The following is a 21,614-nucleotide window of genomic DNA, read 5'->3' as shown; positions in this document are numbered from 1 at the left end:
AAATCTCCCTGAGTGCCCTCCTAGTGACCGAAAACCGCACTAGGGGATGCCAGATCTTGCTGGCAAAACTTACTGTTGGCAAACTGCGCATGAGAATAAACTCTACCCTACAGCACTTTGCGGAATTCAGACAGAACTCTACGTTACATGAATAACGCTGAGTGGCCAAAATTCTGCCAGAAGAGGGGAATTTATTGCCCACCCCTTCTTATTTGCTCAGCAAAGTGAGACATGCTAGACAAAAGAAGAGAAAGCCAAATGTCAGTGAGAGGCTGCATGTGGTAAGCAGGCATTGAAGAGAGATCATTAAGAAGTCAATCTTGAAAAAGTGTAAAAGTTACATTTTCCTCCCATCAATTAACTAGCGCATTTCAAAAGGGTATTGAGTTGTGTGTCTCTAGTTAAGAGTGAATAGAAAACATGCGTCTTGTTTTACAGTGCCAGAGGTTGGCGCCCTATGTAGAGAGAGTGGTTTTGTGTCTAAAGTGTCTTCCTGGCTTTTCTGTACTATTTAAGAAACTTCCACATTTCGGTAGTGCCTGTGATGGATTCTGGTTTTGTTTTGGTGTCAGTGTCCAGTACAGCACTTGTCATGCTGGCATGACATTTTTGTTTGAATTAGTTTGAAATCTAGCTATGGTTTTGAGTCACTGCCAGCGAGAAGGGATATTGGAGAGTCCCCCATCATAATCTCCATCCTCTTAAGAATCTATTTATTTATTTATTGAGTTTATAAAGCTCGATAGCTACCCAAAAGGGTTTCCCGCCGCTAAGAAATGAGAACTAACAGTAAGCACAAGAAGAGCATAATTATTGGTTGAAAAGCCAGGTCTTAACGGCTTTATGGAAACGAGCATGACAGTTCTCGGAACGAATGTCTAAAGGAAGAGAGTTCCATAGCTTGGGCCCTAGAAAAGCAAATGATCTTCCGCCCATTCTGGACAATCTAAACTTAGGTACAGTAAAAAGAATTTGAGAAGAGGACCGATGGGGACGGGTAGGGGCGTAGACATTAACAAGGGTTTACAAATAGCTAGGAGCAGTTCTCATCCTGATCTTATGCATATAACTGAACGCCTTAAATTTCACTCGGCTGTCCACCTTCAGCCAGTGAAGATCACGGAGATGTCCAGTTATATGGTCAGTTTTACGACAACCACTGAGCAGACGTGCTGCGGTGTTCTGCACTAATTGGAGGCGTCTAGTAACTGCCTTGGTCGCCCCCAGATAGAGTATATTACCATAGTCCAACCGGGAGGTGACCAAGGCGTTCACTACAGACCTCTGGGTGTCGGTAGGCAGCATCCATAAAATCTACTTCAGGCAATGCAAAATGGTAAAGCAGGTAGATGGAACTTTGTTGGCCTGACAATGCATTGTCAGACCACTGTCAATAATCACCCCTAGGTTACGCACATGCTCAAATGGAGACGGAAGCGGACCTAACTCAGGCCAGTGCCTGGAGGTCCAGAGATCTTGCTTATTCCCAAGGACCAGGACTTCCGTCTTCCACCCGTTCAGTTTGAGAAGATTTTGATTCATCCACCTGGCGATTTCCCCAAATCCAAACTGAAGGAGGGAAGCAGAGGCCTGGTCAGATTGTGAGAGGTAGAAGACGACCTGCAAATCTTCGGCGTAGGTTAACAAAGTTAATCCGACGCCGTCGGCGATGTGAGCCAGGGGAGTGACATAAAGATTGAAAAGTAAGGGACTTAGAATGAAACCTTGGGGGACACCATAAGGTGAGGGATAGATTTTGGAGGTAACTGAATGGGAAAAAAATGTAAACGTTTGATCAGTAAAGAAAGAAGCCAACCAATCAAGAGCTAATCCTCCAATGCCCATAGCAGCTAGAGATTTAAGAAGAATATTATGCGAGACAGTGTCAAACGCCGCACTGTGGTCAAGTAATATCAGTGCGGCAGTCTCACCTCTGTCTAGCAGAGACCGAAGGTTCTCCGTAATGCCAAGGAGCGTGGTTTCTGTGGAGAAACCAGGGCGAAAGCCTTACTGGGAGGGGTGCAGTAGATTGTTAGTAGTTATGAACTGAGACAGATGGTGTTGAATGTGTCTTTCTAGGACTTTAGAAAAAGCTGGCAACAAGGAGATGGGGCGGAAATTAGAGAGAACCTTAGGGTCGGCAGTGGGCTTTTTCAGCAAAGGCGTAACCATTGCATGCTTCCAACTGGCAGGAACAATAGCAGTCTTTAGAGAAAGGTTGAGAGTACTGCAAATCGGAAAAAGCTCTGAAGAGTCCAGTAACCGAAGTATAGGGATGGGCAGGGGATCGGTAGGGGAGCCAGATTTTACCTTACACTTGATTTCATGAAGGACAGTGGGATGCAAGTCAGGCCATACAAGCAATGAACCGAGGGTGGAGACAGAAGAAAGGTTGATGCCCTCTAGATTAACAGAAGCAGCTGGAGGAGTCAAACTACCGTTTTGAATGGAAATGTCTTGGTAAATCTTATCAATTTTACTGATTAAAAACTGAGCAATTTCGTCGCACTTACTACTAGACAAGGAAGGAAGTCTCGCTGAGGTGAGGGAACCAGCGAGATTTTTAACCAAGCCATACAATACTTTCGATTTGTTGGCGGCGGTAGTTATGGTTTTAGTGACTTAGCTGGCCCGGGTCAGGGCACAAGCTTTATGGTAGCTCTTTAAGGCATTTTTATAGGTAGCAGCTACTAACAGGGACTAATCTTTGCGCCAGATGCGTTCAAGTATTTTGCAATTTGACTTCTCCATTTCTATGATATGATATGATATGATATAGTTTTTGTAAAGCGCGGCTTACACTCCAAGGAGCATCTTGGCGCTAGTGATAAGAGTGTCATCGGAAAGAAAGAGGGAAAGTGCTGGCAAAAAAAGGGGGGGGGGGGGAGTGCTGAAACTAAAAAGAGTTAAGTTAGATTAGTTTTAGAACTAACGTGTCAGGTGCATTAAAAATCCAGGTTTTGAGGGCCTTGCGAAATAGGATTTCAGAGGGGATCTGACGCATCTGGGAGGGAAGTTTGTTCCAGGCTCTAGCTCCCAAAAAACCTAGCGATTTGCCACCTTTGGTTGCGAGCCTGAATCTAGGGACCACCAGTAGGTTCAGGTTGGAGGACCTGAGTGATCGAGAGGGGGTGTATTTTCCAAACCTTTGGGACAGATAGGAGGGACCCGACTGGTGGTAGGCTCTGAAAGTGATAAGCAGGATTTTAAATAGTACTCTCTTATGAATGGGCAGCCAGTGTAGGGTTCTAAGTGCTGCTGAAGCAGATGACCTCCTGGGCAGCCTTAGTACTAGGCGGGCTGCGGTATTCTGCACCATCTGCAATTTGTGCAGGACGCTTTTGTTGGAACCTGCATAGATGCTATTGCAGTAATCCAGGCGGGATGTGATGAGGGCCACTGCGATTGTCTTCCTGGCCGTCAGGGGAAGGAGGTCGAAGAACCTTCTCAAGCCCTTGATGATGTTAAAGCAGGACCCTGCCACGGTACCTGCTTGTTGCTTGAAAGAGAGGGCTTCATCAAACCTAATCCCGAGGTTGCGGGCTGATTTGATTGTGTTTGGCGGGACCTCAGCATCTTGGGGCCACCACTGTTTCGGGCAGAAGAGGTTATCTTGACCGAAGGGGAGGATTTCCGTTTTTCCTGAGTTACACTTAAGGTGGTGGGTTCTCATCCATTCAAAAGTGGCGGTGAGACAGTCTTTCAGGTTTTCTTCAGCTGAGGTAGTGTTGTCTTGAACCAGGATGAGCTGCGTGTCATCAGCATACGATATTGTGCTGATGTTGAAGGAGCTGATGAGCTCTATCAGGGGGGTCATATATAAGTTAACAAGAATTGGGCTTAGGCTAGAGCCCTGTGGCACCCCTGTGGTTAGTGCCTTCTCGCCTGATCGATAGTTTCCCAGTAAAGTGACTTGCTTTCTATGGCTAAGGAAGTTTTTTAGCCAGTTTAGGGCGGTTCCTGCAATTCCCAAGTTTGCCAGGCGGCCAATTAATACGGGATGGGAGACCGTATCAAAGGCCGCCGACAGGTCGAGCAAGATCAGGACGGCTTTTTTGCCTTGGTCCATTGCTGTCTTGAGGGTCTCTACCGTATGTAGGAGGGCTGACTCCGTGGAGTGTTTTGCTCTGAAACCTGCTTGGCTAGGATGTAGTAGGTTGTTGTCCTCCAGAAATGCGGTCAACTGTTTGTTTACTGCTGACTCTGTGAGTTTAAACAGTAGTGGAAGCAGCGATATAGGGCGGAGGTTGGAGAGTGTGGTGGGGTCGGCAAGGATTTTCTTTTGGAGGGGTTTCACGGCAGCGAGTTTCCATTCAGAGGGAATGGCAGCGGTAGCAAGGGAAGAATTGATAATATTGTTTATAGTGGGATTCACAGTGTCCACTATGGTTTGGAGTAGCAAAGGGGGACACGGATCGAACGGGGAGCCTGACTTGGTAGAGAGGATAGCTTGGCGAGTTTCCTCCATGCTGACCGGGGCAAAATTGCTTAGCTGCGGGTTTTTGTTTGTTGCTGGTAGATTTTCCTGTAGAAGGGATTCGGGGGGGTCTGGAAAGTCTTTAATTAGGTTTTGAATTTTTTGTTCGAAATAGTCCGCAATTGAGTTGCACAGGGCGGGAGAGGGTGGAATCTCTTGCCTAAGGATTCTGGGATTCATGAAGTCATCGACTATTTTGAAGATTTGCTTTTGATTGTTGTTAGACTTAGTGATGGCTTCAAGGAAATGTTCTTTTTTGGCGGTTTTTATCATTTCATGATAATGTTTCCTAGCAGTTTTGTAATCTAGGAGTTCAGTGTCGCTATAGGTGCGACGCCATTTCTTTTCGAGGGTTCTAACCTCTGAGCGCTTGTCTTTGAGGTGGGGGGAGAACCATGGGGCACATTTTTTGTTATGCTTTTTTCTCACTATTTGCGGATTGGGGGGTTTGCCGAGATTTGTGATCCATGTGCAGAAATTACTGTAGTCTGTTTCAGTGCAACCAGTGGGGAGGGGTTTTAATTTCTCGGCAACGAGGTGCAGATTGGGGGAGTTTGCTAGTTTTTTCCAGTCTGTCTGTGCCTGAGTGTCAACTCTTGGTTTGGGAATGTTTGTCCTTTTTTTAAGAGCGAGGTTGAAGGGGATTAGCCAGTGGTCAGTCCACGTTTGCGGCAGAGGAGTTGCTGTAGTAAGGGTAGTGAGATTGGTGCAAATGCAGTCCAGGATGTGGCCTGCTTTATGCGTGGGCTTCTTGGTCAGTATTTCCAGTCCCAGAATATCGGTGAGTTCATTGAGCCATATTGTGTTAGGGTCGTTAACTTTGTCCAGGTGGAAATTTAAGTCGCCCAGAACTGTGAAATTGGCGTATTTCATGGCGAGAGTGCTGAGTGCCTCTTCAAAACTAAGTGAAAAACCGTTCTGTGGTCCTGGTGGGCGATAGATGAGGGCACCGGCAAAGGTGTTCTCATCATTTATCTGGATGCGGAAACCTAAGCTTTCTGCTCCCTTAATGTCCGATATCTCGAACGTGGAGCATTTTATGGAGTCCCGGTGGATAATGGCAAGGCCACCACCTCTTTGTTCCTGTCTGTCAGCACGTTGAATGAGGTATCCCTGTGGAACAGCGTGGGCTATAACAGGGTTGCACCATGCTTTTAGCCAGGTTTCGGTTACGAATAGTAGGTCAAAATCGTTTTCTGTGATAAGGTCATAGATGTGAGCTCCATTTTTACATATTGACCTAGCGTTGATTAGGGCTCCTCGGACCAGGGTCGAGTCTTCCGTAGTGGGTGACAATTTCTCTGGGGTGAGAGTAATTTTACATGAGTGGCAGCTTAGGGGCCCTAACCAGTTGTCGACATTGATCACATTGTGACAATTTTTGCAATTGTTGTTTAAGGAGAGGATTTTTTCTCTCGTTAGAGTAGGCATTGGGTTTGTACATACCTTAGATTGGGCGGCGTGGCGCGCCCTGGGCCCGGTCGTGGCACGGACGGGCGCAGACGGGCTTGCCTTAGGCGCGCCTTCGGCGCGCAAACGGCGCTCCCGCTGCGCTCGTCCGCTGCGCTGGTATGGCCGGCACATTTGTAGTTTTCAGGGGTGGGCGTGGCCTCGCAGTGGGCGTGGCTATCGGCTTAGGGCGTTCCTGAAAGAGCGAGGGGTCGCTGTGTCAGGGGATCGAGGAGGGCGGTGATAGCGCGTTTAAGTCGGCGCTTTAGAGCAGATAAGCCCAGTGATGTTTTAAAATTCGAACAAGAAGAAAATAGTGCAGTTTTAAAACGTAAACACACACACAGTCCTCCGGCTTCCGCCTCAGAGGATGACACACTCAACTACAAGCGCTTCCAATCAGCGTATTTGTAGTTTTCAGGGGTGGGCGTGGCCTCGCAGTGGGCGTGGCTATTGGCTTAGGGCGTTCCTGAAAGAGCGAGGGGTCGCTGTGTCAGGGGATCGAGGAGGGCGGTGATAGCGCGTTTAAGTCGGCGCTTTAGAGCAGATAAGCCCAGTGATGTTTTAAAATTCGAACAAGAAGAAAATAGTGCAGTTTTAAAACGTAAACACACACACAGTCCTCCGGCTTCCGCCTCAGAGGATGACACACATTTCTAACGCATCATTATACCAAGGGGCTGGTGTGTTATGGGGTTTCTCCTTCTTGAGGGAAGAGGGAAGGCAGATGTCGATGGCATCTAGAAGCCAGGAATTTATTATCTCGGCTGCGTGAATAATTCTGTGGGTAAGTGAGTTGCAAGGATATTATTTAGAGAAATGGTATCCAATTTTTTCCAGTACCTCCTGCTGGCAACACGTGTGCTACTATGATGGTGTGACATGCCCGTGGTGGTAAACATTAATCTGACAAGGTAATGGTCTGACCAAAGAACAGGCGTGGCAGGAGGACAATGTAGTAGCGGCATCTTAGAAAACATGGGGTCAAGAAAGTGACCACCCTTGTGCGTAGGACCGCAATTGTGCAATGTGATATAGATGGCCTCTAGATCGGCCACCAGGGTTCTACCTGTGTTATTTTCCAGGTCATCCAGGTGTACATTAAAATCGCCCACAACCAGAAAGTTACTGGAATTTGTCAGGATGGAGGCAATAAGGTCGGACAATTGCGTGGCCCAAGCATTAACGGGGCCAGGAGGACGATAGACTAGAAGGCCTGTAAGTGTTATTTTTGGATGAAGGGCAAGTTTAAAGCACGCTGCCTCACAATTATGTAAGGTGATATGATCGAATTGGCATTGGTACATGTTCTTGAATATAATAGCAATGCCGCCACCTATTTTGGCGACTGTCGCGCCTAACAATGGCGTAATTGGAAGGTAGTGCTTCAGCGACATCTGGTCCAGAACCGTCATGAAGCCAAGACTCGGTGATAAAGAGGTCATCAGTTGACTCCTCGCTGAGAAGATCATATATATCACGTCTATGCTTCGGCAAGGAGCGGCAGTTCAGGCTAAAAAACTAAAAAGAAGTTTTATGAGAAATCGTGGTGTGAAATGAACAGCTACGACACAGCTGTAGAGCTTCCAGAGAAAGTGAGCAGCACAAGCAGGACTGGGAAGTTCGCTAAACAGTTCAAAAAGAAAACAGTCATTTTTGGTTAGAGGTCTGTGTGTTTTCAGTTGATCAGCCCTGTAAGTGAGTCTTTTTGATGAGTCCTGACCAGCGGGAATGGCCCCTGGGCCCGTTTGGGCACGGACGGGCACAGCCAGGCACGCCTTTGGCGCGCCGTCGGCGCGCCCGCTGCGCCCGCCAGCTGCGCGGACGGAAAATTACTTCCATTTATGCCGGAAGAGGGTGGGCAGATGGAAACAACTAGTCCGCAACCCAGCGCCTCAAGCAAGATGGCGGCTTACCCTATCAGCATCCCATGGCAGCACCTAATCCGCTGCGGGGAATGAGGCTGGAGCAAGATGAGAAGGCTAAGTAAAAAGCAATATTCAGCAACACAGTTAAAACGCAAGAAACAAAGACTCTGTGCAAAGTAGCGAATAGCAGCAAAAAGTATTAAGAACAAGCGTAGATTTAGGCCAAACTTCCCCGGCTTCCGCCTCAGGGAGAACGCTAGCAGCAAATCGGGGGATACAGGAAATTGCGCGATTAAATGCCAGAGGGCGGGCGGATGGAAACAACTAGTCCGCAACCCAGCGCCTCAAGCAAGATGGCGGCTTACCCTATCAGCATCCATGCCCTTTTCACCATTGTACATGAGAAGTTGAGTTATGGAGCCATGGGGCAGTGGTGAAGGGTTGAGGTGACCCAGAACGAGTGGTAGGATGCCTCAAATGAGCAGAAGCTTGAGGGATGGGTCCATGAGTCTATTTAGTAAGAAATACTAGGGATTTCGGGACTGACTGACTGACTGACTGACACAAAGTGGAGAAATCCTTAATGCCCTCAGTACAGGTGACTATTTTTATTTTATTTGTGATATACATCCAATGGTTGGGTTTTACAAAATATACATTTGTGTCTTCTGCGTACATTCAAGGTATGAGATACTCTTAAGGAATTTTATTTTTTAATTGCGCGGAGACCCTGCTCTTGCATATAAATATCCTTTAGATGGGGTTTCCAATGAGGGACATCTAGCGATGTTAGATTCAAAGAAACTAATGATACAAGACTGAAGGAAAAGACTAAATGCTCCATGTTTTGGGGTGGTACAATAAAGGGGTAATGTCAAAAGTCAAATTAATCAATCGTAGAAAAGAAATCAGTGGGTCAGAAACATTGCAGGAGTAATTCTTAATTCATATTATTATATTTTATAATCCAAGATTTTTAATTCTCTCATTTCTGTATGTAGGATCAAATAGCACAGAATCCATCTGCAATAGACATGTTCATTACAGGTAAGCAAAGTAAAATTCAGTTTATATTTTTCCAAACGTTTTGAACATTAGAAGGCTCGAGTTACTTTTATTGCTAATGATTGTGTTGTTTTTTTTTTATATATATGCTGAAAGGCACATTAATTACTTCTAGGTGCACTTGCTATATTTGCTTCCTATATCAAATTATTTAAGGTGTGTGTAATTTAGGCATACCAATTTAATTACTGACTCAAGCACTTCTATCTTTGTCCCACACCAAGCTACCTGTGCCTGTCCAATTTCAGCGCGCCTTTCCCATGATCATTAGGCTTGACCAGCCCCCCCCACCCTCCTGTGATCTCTTATGCTCCAGTTTTTTTTTTTACCTCCGTTGCCAGTGCCTATTCAGTGCTATCCAAAGCCACCTTGAAAAATGCTGACTCCCTATGCTACTCTCTATCCAGAAGGAGAGACATTCACAAGTCCCCACTTCATTACCTGGCCACTTTTAGACCCCTTCCTCAATTTAGTAACCCCCTAAACCGTGTGGTCTCCTGTCAAAATCTGAAACTTCATCCTTCCCCGTATGCCTCTTGCATGTTACCGTTGAAGAGGCTTCATCAAGGCAAATTGAATTTGGAATTTAGGGGTGTACCTTCACTACTCTCTCTGACTTCTCAGCTGCCTCTAAACCCTTGTCAAATGTACACCTTTGTTTCATGCAACCTGAATTCAAAAACGTAGGAAAAGTAACAGTAACAGTAACCTGGTTTGACTACAGATAGGTAACTTTGTTATTATGTGCTCCTTTCCGTGACATAGAGTTCCAGAGGAAAAGTGATGTTATAAAGAAGATGGAGTAGATAGTTCGCTTAACAGTAATGTTTTTTCAGAAATAGCTGGTAAGCATTTCTCGGTTAGTGTTACTCTTTGCTCTGATTTGTACTTGCCTGCTATACAGTCACCCCAACATCCCCTTCTTCAACGTTTGACATATTAATCCTGGAAGAATATGTGGTGTGCAGTTGAGAGCAGAAAGATTTTTCATATATTCTTCCAGGATAGTGGCTTGCTTGGGCACCGAAATCAGGAGGGGTTGCTTTTTGAGGGCGTTCAGTTTGAGATGGTTGAAGGTTAGCCAGTTAAGGGTTTTGTGCAGGGTTCCGTTGAGTGTCTTGATATCGTCAGGGGAAGAGATTTTTATATACAACTGGGTGTCGTCTGCAAACATGTAATATTGGATGTTAGATGCTTTAAGGATTTTAGTAAGAGGTTCAATGAATAGGTTAAAAAGTTTGGGTGAAAGCGAGGAGCTTTGGGTCAGGCCCAGTGTGCAAGGACTGGGATTGGAGAGGGACTGGTTGGTTTTAATTTTCTGTGTTCTGTTATGGAGAAAAGAGGCAAACAATTTTATTACTGAGCCAGAGAGCCCCAACCTATGTTCTAGAAGGCTCAGGAGACCGTCATGTTTGACCGTATCAAAAGCTGATGAGAGGTCGAGTAGGATTCATAGGCAGGATTCTTTGCGGTTGAGCAATGTAAGAGCGTCATCGAGTATATGAGTGATGGTTGTTTCCGTGCTATGGCATTGATGGGGGTCCGATTGGAATATATCCAGCAGCTTCAGTTCCTTATTGTGTGTTACACAGTTGTACATGGACACATTTCTAGGGGAGCTTTGCCAGAGTAGCGATGTTTGTGATTGGTCGGAAGTTATTCAGATCCTCTGGGTCAGCCATAGGTTTTTTTGACAATAGGATTACCAGCCCAGACTTTAGGCTGTCGGGGATCTCAACTTGTAGTAGGGACCCATTAACAGTCTTGGTTCAGAGTGGAACTAGGGACCCTATCATTTCTTTAAGGAAATTGGAGAGAAGGGGATTGTTAAAGTGATTGAAGGGTTTCACGATAGAAAGAATGTTGAGAATGTATGTATTTATTTATTTATTTATGGGCTTGTTACGCGCCGGCATCACACCCGAAGGTGTATCTCCGCGCGGTGCTGTGAGGTGAGCAGGTCGAAGAACTCCTCCTAGAATAGTACAGTCTTTAGGCGTTTCCTGAAAGCTGAGTGACTCTGGCATTCTCTAAGGGAGAGGGGGAGGTTGTTCGATAGACGTGGACCCATGATGGAGAGGGCACGGCCTCCCTGTCTGGTCTTATGATGTCTAGGAACCTGAAGCAACTGTTGGTTGGAGGACCTGAGGATGCGGGATGGACGGTGATAAACAAATTTGTCTGCCAAGTAATGTGGTCCCAGATTGTGTAAACTTTTGTGTATCACACAGCTGATCTTGAATTCTACCCGTTTCCGGATAGGAAGCCAATGAAGGGCCTTAAGGAGGGGGAGGAACGGTGTTCTGGGGGGGGTGTTGGTCACCAGCCGTGCTGCGGTGTTCTGCACCACCTGTAGTTTATTGAGCACTCCCTCATTGGCAGCAAGGAGTAAGCCATTACAATAGTCCAGGCGGCTTAAAACGAGGGCCTGGACCAGGGTCTTCCGGGTATCGTCGGGTAGAAGGGGGAACACCTTCCGAAGGAGGCCGATAATGTAGAAGCAGGACCCTGCAGTGGTGCTGGCATGGTGAAAAAGGGTGAGGTCCTGGTCTAGACGAACCCCCAGGTTCTTTACTACCTGTTTGGGGAGCGGGGCCTGTCCCAAGCTTGAAGGCCACCAATCTGGGGTCCAGAGGATTCTCGCCTCCCCGAATAACATGACCTCAGACTTTCCCACGTTGCACTGTAGAAAGTTCTTGGCCATCCAGCTGGCGATTGCAGTCATGCCGTTAGAGAAAGCTTGTCTAATCTCTGGAGTAAAGGTCTTAAAAGTAAACAGCAGCTGCGTGTCGTCAGCGTAGGAGATAGGCATAAACCCAAAGGACCTTGTCATGTTGGCCAGAGAGGAGACATATACGTTAAACAACGTAGGGCTAAGACATGAGCCCTGCGGGACTCCTCTGATGATGTTAGCCGAGGTGGAACTAAAGGAGCCCATATTCACCTTCTGAGTCCGCTCTGAGAGAAAGCTGGTAAACCATGCCAGGGCAGATTTGTCGATGCCTGTCTCCTTTAATCTGGTAAGGAGAATGGCGTGGGATATGGTGTCGAATGCTGCGGACAAGTCCAGCAGCACCAACACCACAGACAGCCCTCTGTCCAGGGACATGCGTATGGCATCCGTAACGGAGAGGAGGGCGGTCTCAGTACTATGCCTAGGCCTGAACCCGGACTGAGAATGGTCTAAGCTGCCAGTCTGCTCAATGAAGGTGGAGAGATGGTGATTGACGTGCTTCTCCGTCAGTTTGCCGATGAATGGCAGAAGGGAGATTGGCCTCAGGTTGGTCATGTCTGACCAAGGGATGGCGGTGTTCTTCCTGATAGGCTTGACTATGGCCTCCTTCCACACCCGGGGGACCAGTCCCTCAGACAGGGAGCGATTGATCACCGTCTGAATGAAGGGGCTAAGGACACTCCCAATGAGGTGCATGACACGGGCAGGTACGAGGTCTACTGGGCTGCCTGACTTAATGGTCCCAATCAGAGAGTTGACCTGGTCTAAGGTGATCTCAGGGATGAATGATAGTGAGGCTGGAGCAGCACAGGCTGTTCCAGGCTGAAAACTGGAAGAGGGGACATTTTCATGGTTGAGGTTGAGAATTAATTCCAATGAGCATTAAGTGAACAGAACTAATGTCAAGGGACTGTAGAGCTTATAGGAAAAGTGCTCTAGCTGGGGACTGTCCCAGCTCAAACACCCAAAATGTATCTGGTTTTCTCTCATTTGATGTACTTACAAAACTCTTATCGCATCCACAGTTTTGGTCAGACCTTTAACTAATCACCCTCCTCCTATCGGAAGGTACAGCACAACCCATCACCCTGTCCTCAGCCAGATTCAGACAATTCAACAAAGTAAGCGTGTGCGTCTTCGACACAATTAACAAAACAATCCCTGTAATGCCTACTAGCAGTGTGGATACAGAAATCCTCTTTGAAAACCTTCTTCACAATAATGTATTTATACTTCTAAACTTGACGGGCTGAAACTGAAAGACAGAAGACAGATACCAACGCTGACAAGTAGTATAACAATGAGCCGGAAGAATGGAAAATAGTGAGCTACAAGTTAGAAAATCAGTTGCTTCTGTCTGGATCCGAAGCTGACTGGGCATGCTGAAAGATACACACATAATGTCACTACAAGGATGATAAGAGAAGAAGACTTGTGCCAGCAAGCACGTCTGCGAAGCATCGTCACCAGACATATTAGGCCTATAGAGACATTTTCAAAGAATTATCTAGTCCAAATGTCCTAACACACACTACCTCAAGCCTTGATGATGTTCTGAGCCACTACTAAAGTTCCTTAAAACTACATTTGCAAATAATTGTGTCTTAACCAGAACTCTTTATTCTCATCGATATTGTGCTGCTGTACTGACGAAACCCACCATTGAGGCCTTTAATGCACGTATGTGCAGACCTGAAACACACTTCTGCGACTGGCAGCAAGGGGTTGCACATTGGTACAAGTTTTGTTTGGCATTAACCCCTTTGCATTTTCTTTGTTTCCAGGCACCTCGTTTTCAGACTGGTTTACCACGTACGTGCACAATGTGGTAACTGGCAACTATCCAATCATCCGAGAACAGATTTTCAGGTAATAAGAGACATAGCCAGTAGGATTGTCAATAATCAGTGCTAGTGATGTACTTCGAAAGTGGACAGTGAGTGTATTACATCTTCATAATATCTGGCAATATCTATTTCATAATGATTTTCAATTGCAGTTGCTGAGTTTCGAGCTATGAAAAGGAATACACTGGTTACCTTTTAGTGGCTGTGCTTTATCTTCTAGAATACGGATTGTTATAAGTTAAAGTAACTCAATGTTTGCTTTATATCTGGATTTTTACATTTTTAGTTGAATGGTTGATGTTAACCTGTTGTAGTACACATACCTTTGCATATTTCTAATAGTAGGGGTTGTCCTAAAGAGTTACCCCTGTAATTATCATTTGACATTTTCTAGGGAATGAGAAATCCATGTGTTGTGCTAATGGTGTGGGGAGTTAGGCCCTTAGTACCCCTGTTATCGTCTACTGTAGGACAGATAATACTTGCAGATTATTGTAGATGCAAGTCTATATATGGTATTTATGGCTCAGCTGTTCATGTACATAAAACTGCCCACTCCTTTCTAGTGCCAATCTTCTATTGACATTTAGTTGGAAGTTATGGCACAGCTTGAATATAATTATGTAATATCTTCTGCTGCATTCCAGTCATGAAACCTAAAAAAATTAAAAGTTGGTAGCTAATAGGCTTGCATTTGTTAGATGGTATCCTTTAAAACAGTTTTTTCTCATTTCTAGCTCTTTTTTTTTCATGGTTGATATTATTGGTTTGCTGCACGTTGCAGAAAAGGTTGCATTGTAAATTAGCAGTAACATAAATGTGGAGACTATGTTAGAGCTTTCAGTTATAAATCCAGACTGCAACCGCACAAAAGGTTGAAGAATCTACTTTGGCTTGGAATTGCGCTTGTTGAGAAATGTTACTGTCCATGTTCTGAATACTAAAATAGCCCAGGATGTGTGAGTGGCTAGACTGCCTTCCCTGGTAGTTTATCTCTGCCATCATCAGGCTTGCTACTAGGCCAACCATTCAACTCCGAAACATCACATATAGTCTCGGAAAAGCTTTATAAATCATAATAGAGCTACCCTATTCAGGGTATTTGTTCAGGTGATGCTCACAATCACCGTCACATTAGAGTCCGGTTGTCTTTCATATAGTTGCTGCACTAGGAACAGAACTTACATTCTGATCAGCACCGTCTAAATTCTCATCTCAGAAGTTAAGCTAGCTTTTAATCTTTACTTTTGGCTATTGTGATTAAACCATTAACCTGATTTCTAATTAACTGGCACCATCGCAGGAATATCAGGGCTTAAGGATGCTATAGTTACTCCAAAATGACACCTGGGCCAAAGTTTAGTGGTGGTCACTTTCATATTCTTGGATTCATTGCAGGCATCTTTACTATGCTATTACTTGTTAAATAATTTTTATATTCAGAATGCCGCTGCAAGACTACTCTGCAAGTGTCACAGAATGAAACGAATGTCTGGACATCTTAAGGCACTCCACTGGCTGAGAATCGAAAACAGAGTCAAATTTAAGACACTGAGCCTCATGCACAGAATCAAATGGGGAAATGCCCCCAGATACCTTCAAACCCTCGTGCATTCCTACACGCCGGCTCGTTGCCTGAGTTCCTCATCTCAAGTCCTCTTTTGTGTGCCCAAAGTGCGCCGAGCGAAGATCTGAGGACGTTCCTTCTCCCTGTTGGGCCCCAAACTCTGGAATGCTCTCCCACTGAACTTACGTTTGGAAACCCGCAACATCTACTTCAGCAGAGCCATAAAAACATGGCTTTTTAATCAGTAGGTTGCTCCAGCCTCTCCTCAGAGCTTTACAATCTGCTCATTGGTATAGTATCTTTTTAGCGCCGGGAAACCCTTTTTGGGTAGCTATAGCGCTTTAGAAACCTAATAAATACATAAATAAAAAAATAAATGTCTCCCACATCATGAAGGTACCCAACCCTAGTAGGACATGATAGACTACTTCCTTTTAAAGTGCTTAGGAGTAATAAACTCGAAAATGTAAAAACCTAATTTATGTTTCTACAGCAAAGTTTTCCAAACTGTGGATGGGCCACAACCTGATTTTTTAGTGGTTTCCCAAAGGTCAGGCAATAAATAAAGACGCCTTTAAATTTTGGATTTTCCTTTGCTGAACTTTAAAGAAAAAGGTGAAATAGCAGGTGAATGTCTTCTGCTACTTATTTGTGAACAGGGAGACTGGTTTTCATGAACAAAGAAACATAAACTGAATTAGGTGACAATCCTGCTGGGGTACACGAAATGTGAAAGAAAAGGTGGAGGAGATCATTTTTTCCCATAAACGTAAAATATATAATGTAAATACCTGTAAATGAACTGTACACATTCAGCAGTTAAAAGCAAAGTGAGGCTCATTTTTTTGTAATACTGAAGTGTGACATAAACAAATATTTTAATAGGATCAGAACAAACCAAGAAACTTTACTTGGCGATGCACAAATAACTGGACTCACCTATACTACACTCTAACCTAAAAGTACAACAATTGAAAGGCTTTTCAATCTTCTCAATTCCCCAGAGTGATTACTTTCACTACTCTGATTGTCCCGCTGTATTAATCACTGTTTTAAAACCCATCCAGGCGAAGTTCCACCTCCAATTAATGAATATGTAAAAAAAGTGTGAGGAAAGAGAGAGAGTACCTCACGGTTGTAACACCAAGGAGGCTGCTGACTGGTACTCGCCAGCTTACCCACTTAGGACACTCTCTCTCTATGTAGACAAAAAAGGAAAAGTGTGTAATCTCATTTGGGAAGAATCTCAAAGAAAATGTGGTGAAGAGCGATAGTAAAACTTGGATATAAATAAAACATCAGTGCCTACTATTTTTATAAGTGCCCATTGGACCGCTGTGAGAATCAGTGAACATAATTCTCACCTTTAAAAACCGGTGAAGCCTGCTGGCCTGACAATTTTATTAGATGCTGCAAGGCTCCCCAATTAAAAATGGTTTCCGTCACACCATAATCAATTCTATATTGCCAACATGTTTCGTTGCTAAACCATCTCGCAACTTCTTCAGGGCTAATAGGGGTTCCAATTCTCAGCTTCACTAAAGATTCACCTAAAACCTAGCGGTTGCGAAGACTCAGCTTACCTGCAACCGTCTACACAGGTGGAACTTAGCCGGATGGGTTTTAAAACAGTGATTGATACACCGTGACAATTAGAGTAGTGAAACTAATCACACACTACGGAATTGAGAAGAAGATTGAAAACTCTTTGAATTGTCGTACCTTTAGGATTGGGTATTGTATAGGTGTGGCCCGCTGTGTTTTATAATATTGTGAGTGGGGGGCTGCCTTACTTTTTTCTCCACCCTGTGACTCCTATTGTGTTGTTGTGATGCACAAATAATAAACATTCACTGAAACCTGATTGGTACACATTATCATTTGTGTGCAATATAGTTTTATCTATAAAACTGTATATCTGTGCAACTGTAGTGGCAAATTCCACAGAAAATGTGCTTTCTGTGAAGGGGAGTGCGCCACCACACATTAAAAATAATCAGCTGCCTCATATCCATTACAGTTGGATGGATTGTGAAACTTTGTTCTAAAAATTGTGTTGTGGTTCTAAAAAGTTTAGGAAGTACTGGTCTAAAGTTGGTACTGAATTTAGCTGAGTGTGTGGGGAAAAGAGTGATAGAAGAAAAACAAGGTGGTCCCTCTTACTGACTCAAAAAAAAAAAAAGGGGATAGCACTTGCTTATATGATGCCACTGTAACTCACGAGATCTTTACAATTTCAAGCCACTCATAACAATTTATACTAAGTTATAACAATCAACAAATTCAAATAAAATATCTTAGTCATTTATTAAAAGAATTTTTTACAATGTTAAACATCAAATAACTGTGCCACAGAAAAGTATTAAAAAAGAGTGTCGGCATCATGCAAAAATGATGTACATCTCTTAGGTATACACAATACACAATTTAAAAACAACAATATTAAAAAAACCAAGTTGTCAAGTGACAACTTGGTTTTTTTAATATTGTTGTTTTTAAATTGTGTATTGTGTATACCTAAGAGATGTACATCATTTTTGCATGATGCCGACACTCTTTTTTAATACTTTTCTGTGGCACAGTTATTTGATGTTTAACATTGTAAAAAATTCTTTTAATAAATGACTAAGATATTTTATTTGAATTTGTTGATTGTTATAACTTAGTATAAATTGTTATGAGTGGCTTGAAATTGTAAAGATCTCGTGAGTTACAGTGGCATCATATAAGCAAGTGCTATCCCCTTTTTTTTTTTTTGAGTCAGTAAGAGGGACCACCTTGTTTTTCTTCTATTCCCTTCACTCCTCGTCCCTGGATTGGATTTGAGAGGAGACCTCCCTTTCTGCTTTGAAAAGAGTGATAGCTCACTCTAACCACCACTAACCCTATAAAGCTAACTACAGCTTTAGGGGCACTAACACACAGGTGTTATCAACATGCGTATGTCACTTGAATGTAACCAAGCATGCTTATGCACATTTAAAATAAATTAGGAAATGAGGGCTGCCAGTAATGACATACAAGGATTTTCCAAGGAGGGTAGATGGGCAATCTCTCCACTGGGGTTGAGATAAAAAAAAAAAGTCTGTATCCTACTGCTATAATGCGTTACATCCAACCCTTAATACTGTGAAGCACCAGTCAGTCACCGTTGTTAAGAGGAATATCACTTGAATAACACCAACCCAGCAGCTAATCGGTGTTACGTACAGCTCTAGTTCTGAGATATGTGTCACAGGTCTCCTGCACCAGTAAACCACGTCTTCCAAAATTGTACATTTTGGAGCAGGTTGTCATACGCATTTCACACCAATGTGTATTATTCCCTTCTCTCTTTGTGCTTTTAGCTCTCGGTCCTATCTCCTAACATGTAGTATACAAACCATTTACAATAATGCTGCATTCTGATAGCCAACCTAAGCTAATGTTTTGTATTTAGTCCCTTAAGTACCATTGAATTCCATGTTGTGAAGATCGTGACCCAAAAAGATTCTCTTTTCTAAAACACTGCTCAATTTTATTTTAGGCATGTATCAAATTTTTTATCTAATTCTTTGAAGGTACCCTGTAAAGTAATTTTCTGTCGCGTATCCTATTTCACAGGTATGTTCATGACAAACAATGTGTTGCTACAACTGGAGACATTTCTGTTTCTGTCTCAACATCATTTTTACCAGAGCTGAGTTCTGTTCATCCACCTCATTACTTCTTCACATACAGAATAAGGTAAGAATAAAGAGAAACTTAGACGCACTTTCTTGTTCTCAGACGTTTTGCTGATTAATTTTTGGTGAGCCACTTACTATGGCTGTTGAATTGCCAACCTCGAGGTGGACGTTGAAACTGGTATTGCTGTTTTTAAACATGCCCTTATTTTATTTGGTGGTCGTCTGAATTGCTCAGTGATTTAACCAGTGAGCCCATGTGCAGGATCACTGGTACAAATCAAAATCAAGTGTTGGTTTCTAATTTAACGTGGTATCGGCATCTTTTCTCATTTTCCTTTGTCAGTTGATCTGTTGGGTTCAGTCCTGTTGCTGGCATGCAGATGTTCGTCACCATAGTTAGCTGCTTCTGTGGCATTGTCAGAGATAGCGTGCTTATAGTCTGCACAACCTCAAGCAGAATGGAAAACATTAGTGGTGTTTGTTCAATTGTTTGCACGCCATCTAGTAGTTACTTACATTGTTGGAGGGCTCCTAGTACAGTGGTATGCCCACTTTTTCATCCCACTATTCCTTACATAAGGATTATTGACAAACTAGATCTGTGAACAAGTTCATGCTTTAAGAAGACTTGGTTACAAATGCCTATAACAACTAATAAAGTCACAACATCTGAAAGGGCTTTCTGTAGTGCTAAGTTTATACCAGTCTCTGCTTTCTTCAAGTCACTCAATCCTTCCTGGTAGAATTGTTCTTTTCTTTTTGAAGACCTAGCCTGTACTCTGACGGGTCGCCATCTTCGCTACGAGTGGAGACTGTAATCTGGCACAGGACAGTTCGGTTTTCTACTTTTTGTGATGTTTTATTGCTCTACATCACTTTAATTTTATTATCTTTCTATAGAAGTATTGATGTCTTGCAAGACATTGTAGTCTGTTAGCGGGGTTTAGGTTTGATGAAACTCTGAATGAAGTCTGCATTGGAAACAGAAACCTTATTGGCGGGAAGCTGAATGCTACAGGTACAGGACATCTTGGGGTATAAGGGAAAAGCTACAGATAAGAGATAGTTGTGCTTTTAAATTGACATTTTAACTGTAGACAGTATGTATAAGTGGGAAAATAAACTTTTGAGGAAAAGGGATATGAGTAGCCTGGCATTGGTGAAGGTTTTGTAAATGTTTCATATAAGCGTTATGTTTGATGAAAAGGTAGCATGTTAAATGTATTGTGCGTGTAAGCACATGGTCATGGGCAATGTCTGCTACTCTTTGATAGCTGTCTATACACATCTCCTTGTGTTTGCTATAATAGCGGTTATGACACAGTGGCAAAGTGTAATCATTTAAATAAGTGAAAATGACAAACATATCACACCCACTTTACTAGTTTTGCATTACATGTAGTACCGCGTTAAGTCGTCTTAACAGTTCTAAAAATCAGAATGTACTAATGTGGATACACCATTTGCTTCCTTAGAATTGAGATGTCAAAAGATGCCTTTCCCGAGAAGTCATGCCAACTGGACAGTAGATACTGGAGGATAACAAATGCCAAAGGCGATGTTGAGGAGGTTCAGGGGCCAGGAGTTGTAGGTACGTATAGTTTGATCAGGTGGAATGGAGCATCTAATCTTCCTACTTAATAAGTCTGTAATTTCATGTTTGTAGAAATATATTACCAGATGTTGGGGGCTAAGCACACTTGGTCTGGAAGTTTTAAAATTTGCAAGTGATATGGTGTGGGGGAATGAAGAAAGATTGATTCAGCGGCAACTACTCTAAGACCTGATTCTATTCCATTGAGTGAGAATGATCTTCAAGTGTAATATGCTTGACATTGAACTGCTGCAGAGGAGCTGCAACTGGGACATTTCTGGGTGTACTTTATGCCTTCAAAAATACTGTCCTTGGAAGATTTATTTAGATAGATCATTGCAGAAAGGCTATTTTGCATACGTTAGGGTCCATATGTAGATTTCTGCTGGACAAATCCTGCATATAGTGCTGTTTCCTGTAACAAATCGAACAATTATACACCATTGGTTTATTCTGTCTAACATCTGCACCACTAGTTTTTACAAACTGCTTAGCAATAACAGATGTCTAGTTACGATCATGCAGACCGACCTTCTTATTCACCATGATAGTGAGGCTTGGCATACTGATTTGGGAGGTGCTGGAGTGCTCAAGTAGCAACGAGGGACTTTGTTTATAGGGCAAATAAAGTATGAACATTACCTTTTTTGTCTACTTGGAGTTTCCCTGTCAAGGTGAATGATTCCAGTGGTTATGTCTGCCAGGTATGACCGAACTCATCAATCTTTCTGCAGCATTGCCATTGTCAGGCCAATGCTACCCTCATTCTTTTCTGATGTAGACATATTGAAATACAAATAAGTGGTGACCAGGGTCATCCGAATTATAAGTGTAAAACCGGCTTCTTGGAGAATCGACCTGTGCATCCTTGATCACTTTGTAGGACGTACCTCTGTTGGTACAGATTATTGGATGGCAATCTTTTGTATATTCACCAGCAGTAGTATATACATTTTATTATAATTACGTTGATTGGACCTAACCCTGGCAATTTTGATATCACTGTGCAAAACATGAGATTTACATGATATAGGCTCCCGCGATTCAAACATTTCAAATTTTTTTATTGCACAGAACACATAAACTTGAGGATACGAAGTGTGTCGAATTTACATGGCTATAAACGGAATCTGTATAAAGTGTTGGTGTTTCGTGTGCGAGAATAGTTTAGGTAGTGAGATATGACATATGTCGTGTAGCATAGATACAAGGACTGTAGACTGTAAAATGTTTTCCACGGGCACAGTCAAAAAGGCTGCCGAGTGATTTATATGGGTAACAGCAGGTCATTGTACTGAATCAAGGCTAAAACTGCATTCTTGTGGTCCGATAGTAATCACTATGA

General features: G+C 43.3%; 1 protein-coding gene across 1 annotated transcript in view; it reads left to right on the top strand.

Moving 5' to 3' along the window:
- Nucleotides 1-21,614, top strand: part of FBXO3 (F-box protein 3) — a 145,532-nt gene that overhangs the window by 103,364 nt on the left and 20,554 nt on the right. The window contains exons 6-9 of the mRNA XM_086959575.1: nucleotides 8,796-8,841; nucleotides 13,378-13,462; nucleotides 18,611-18,733; nucleotides 20,151-20,266. Coding sequence (XP_086815701.1) covers nucleotides 8,796-8,841; nucleotides 13,378-13,462; nucleotides 18,611-18,733; nucleotides 20,151-20,266 — 370 coding nt within the window. The remainder of the gene's footprint in view (nucleotides 1-8,795; nucleotides 8,842-13,377; nucleotides 13,463-18,610; nucleotides 18,734-20,150; nucleotides 20,267-21,614) is intronic.

This window comes from Lissotriton vulgaris, chromosome 2_2 (genome assembly GCF_964263255.1).
Source record: "Lissotriton vulgaris chromosome 2_2, aLisVul1.2, whole genome shotgun sequence".
Classification (NCBI taxonomy): Eukaryota; Metazoa; Chordata; class Amphibia; order Caudata; family Salamandridae; genus Lissotriton; species Lissotriton vulgaris.
Note: the sequence above shows the minus strand (reverse complement) of the source record. Positions and strands in the feature narration are given on the sequence as shown.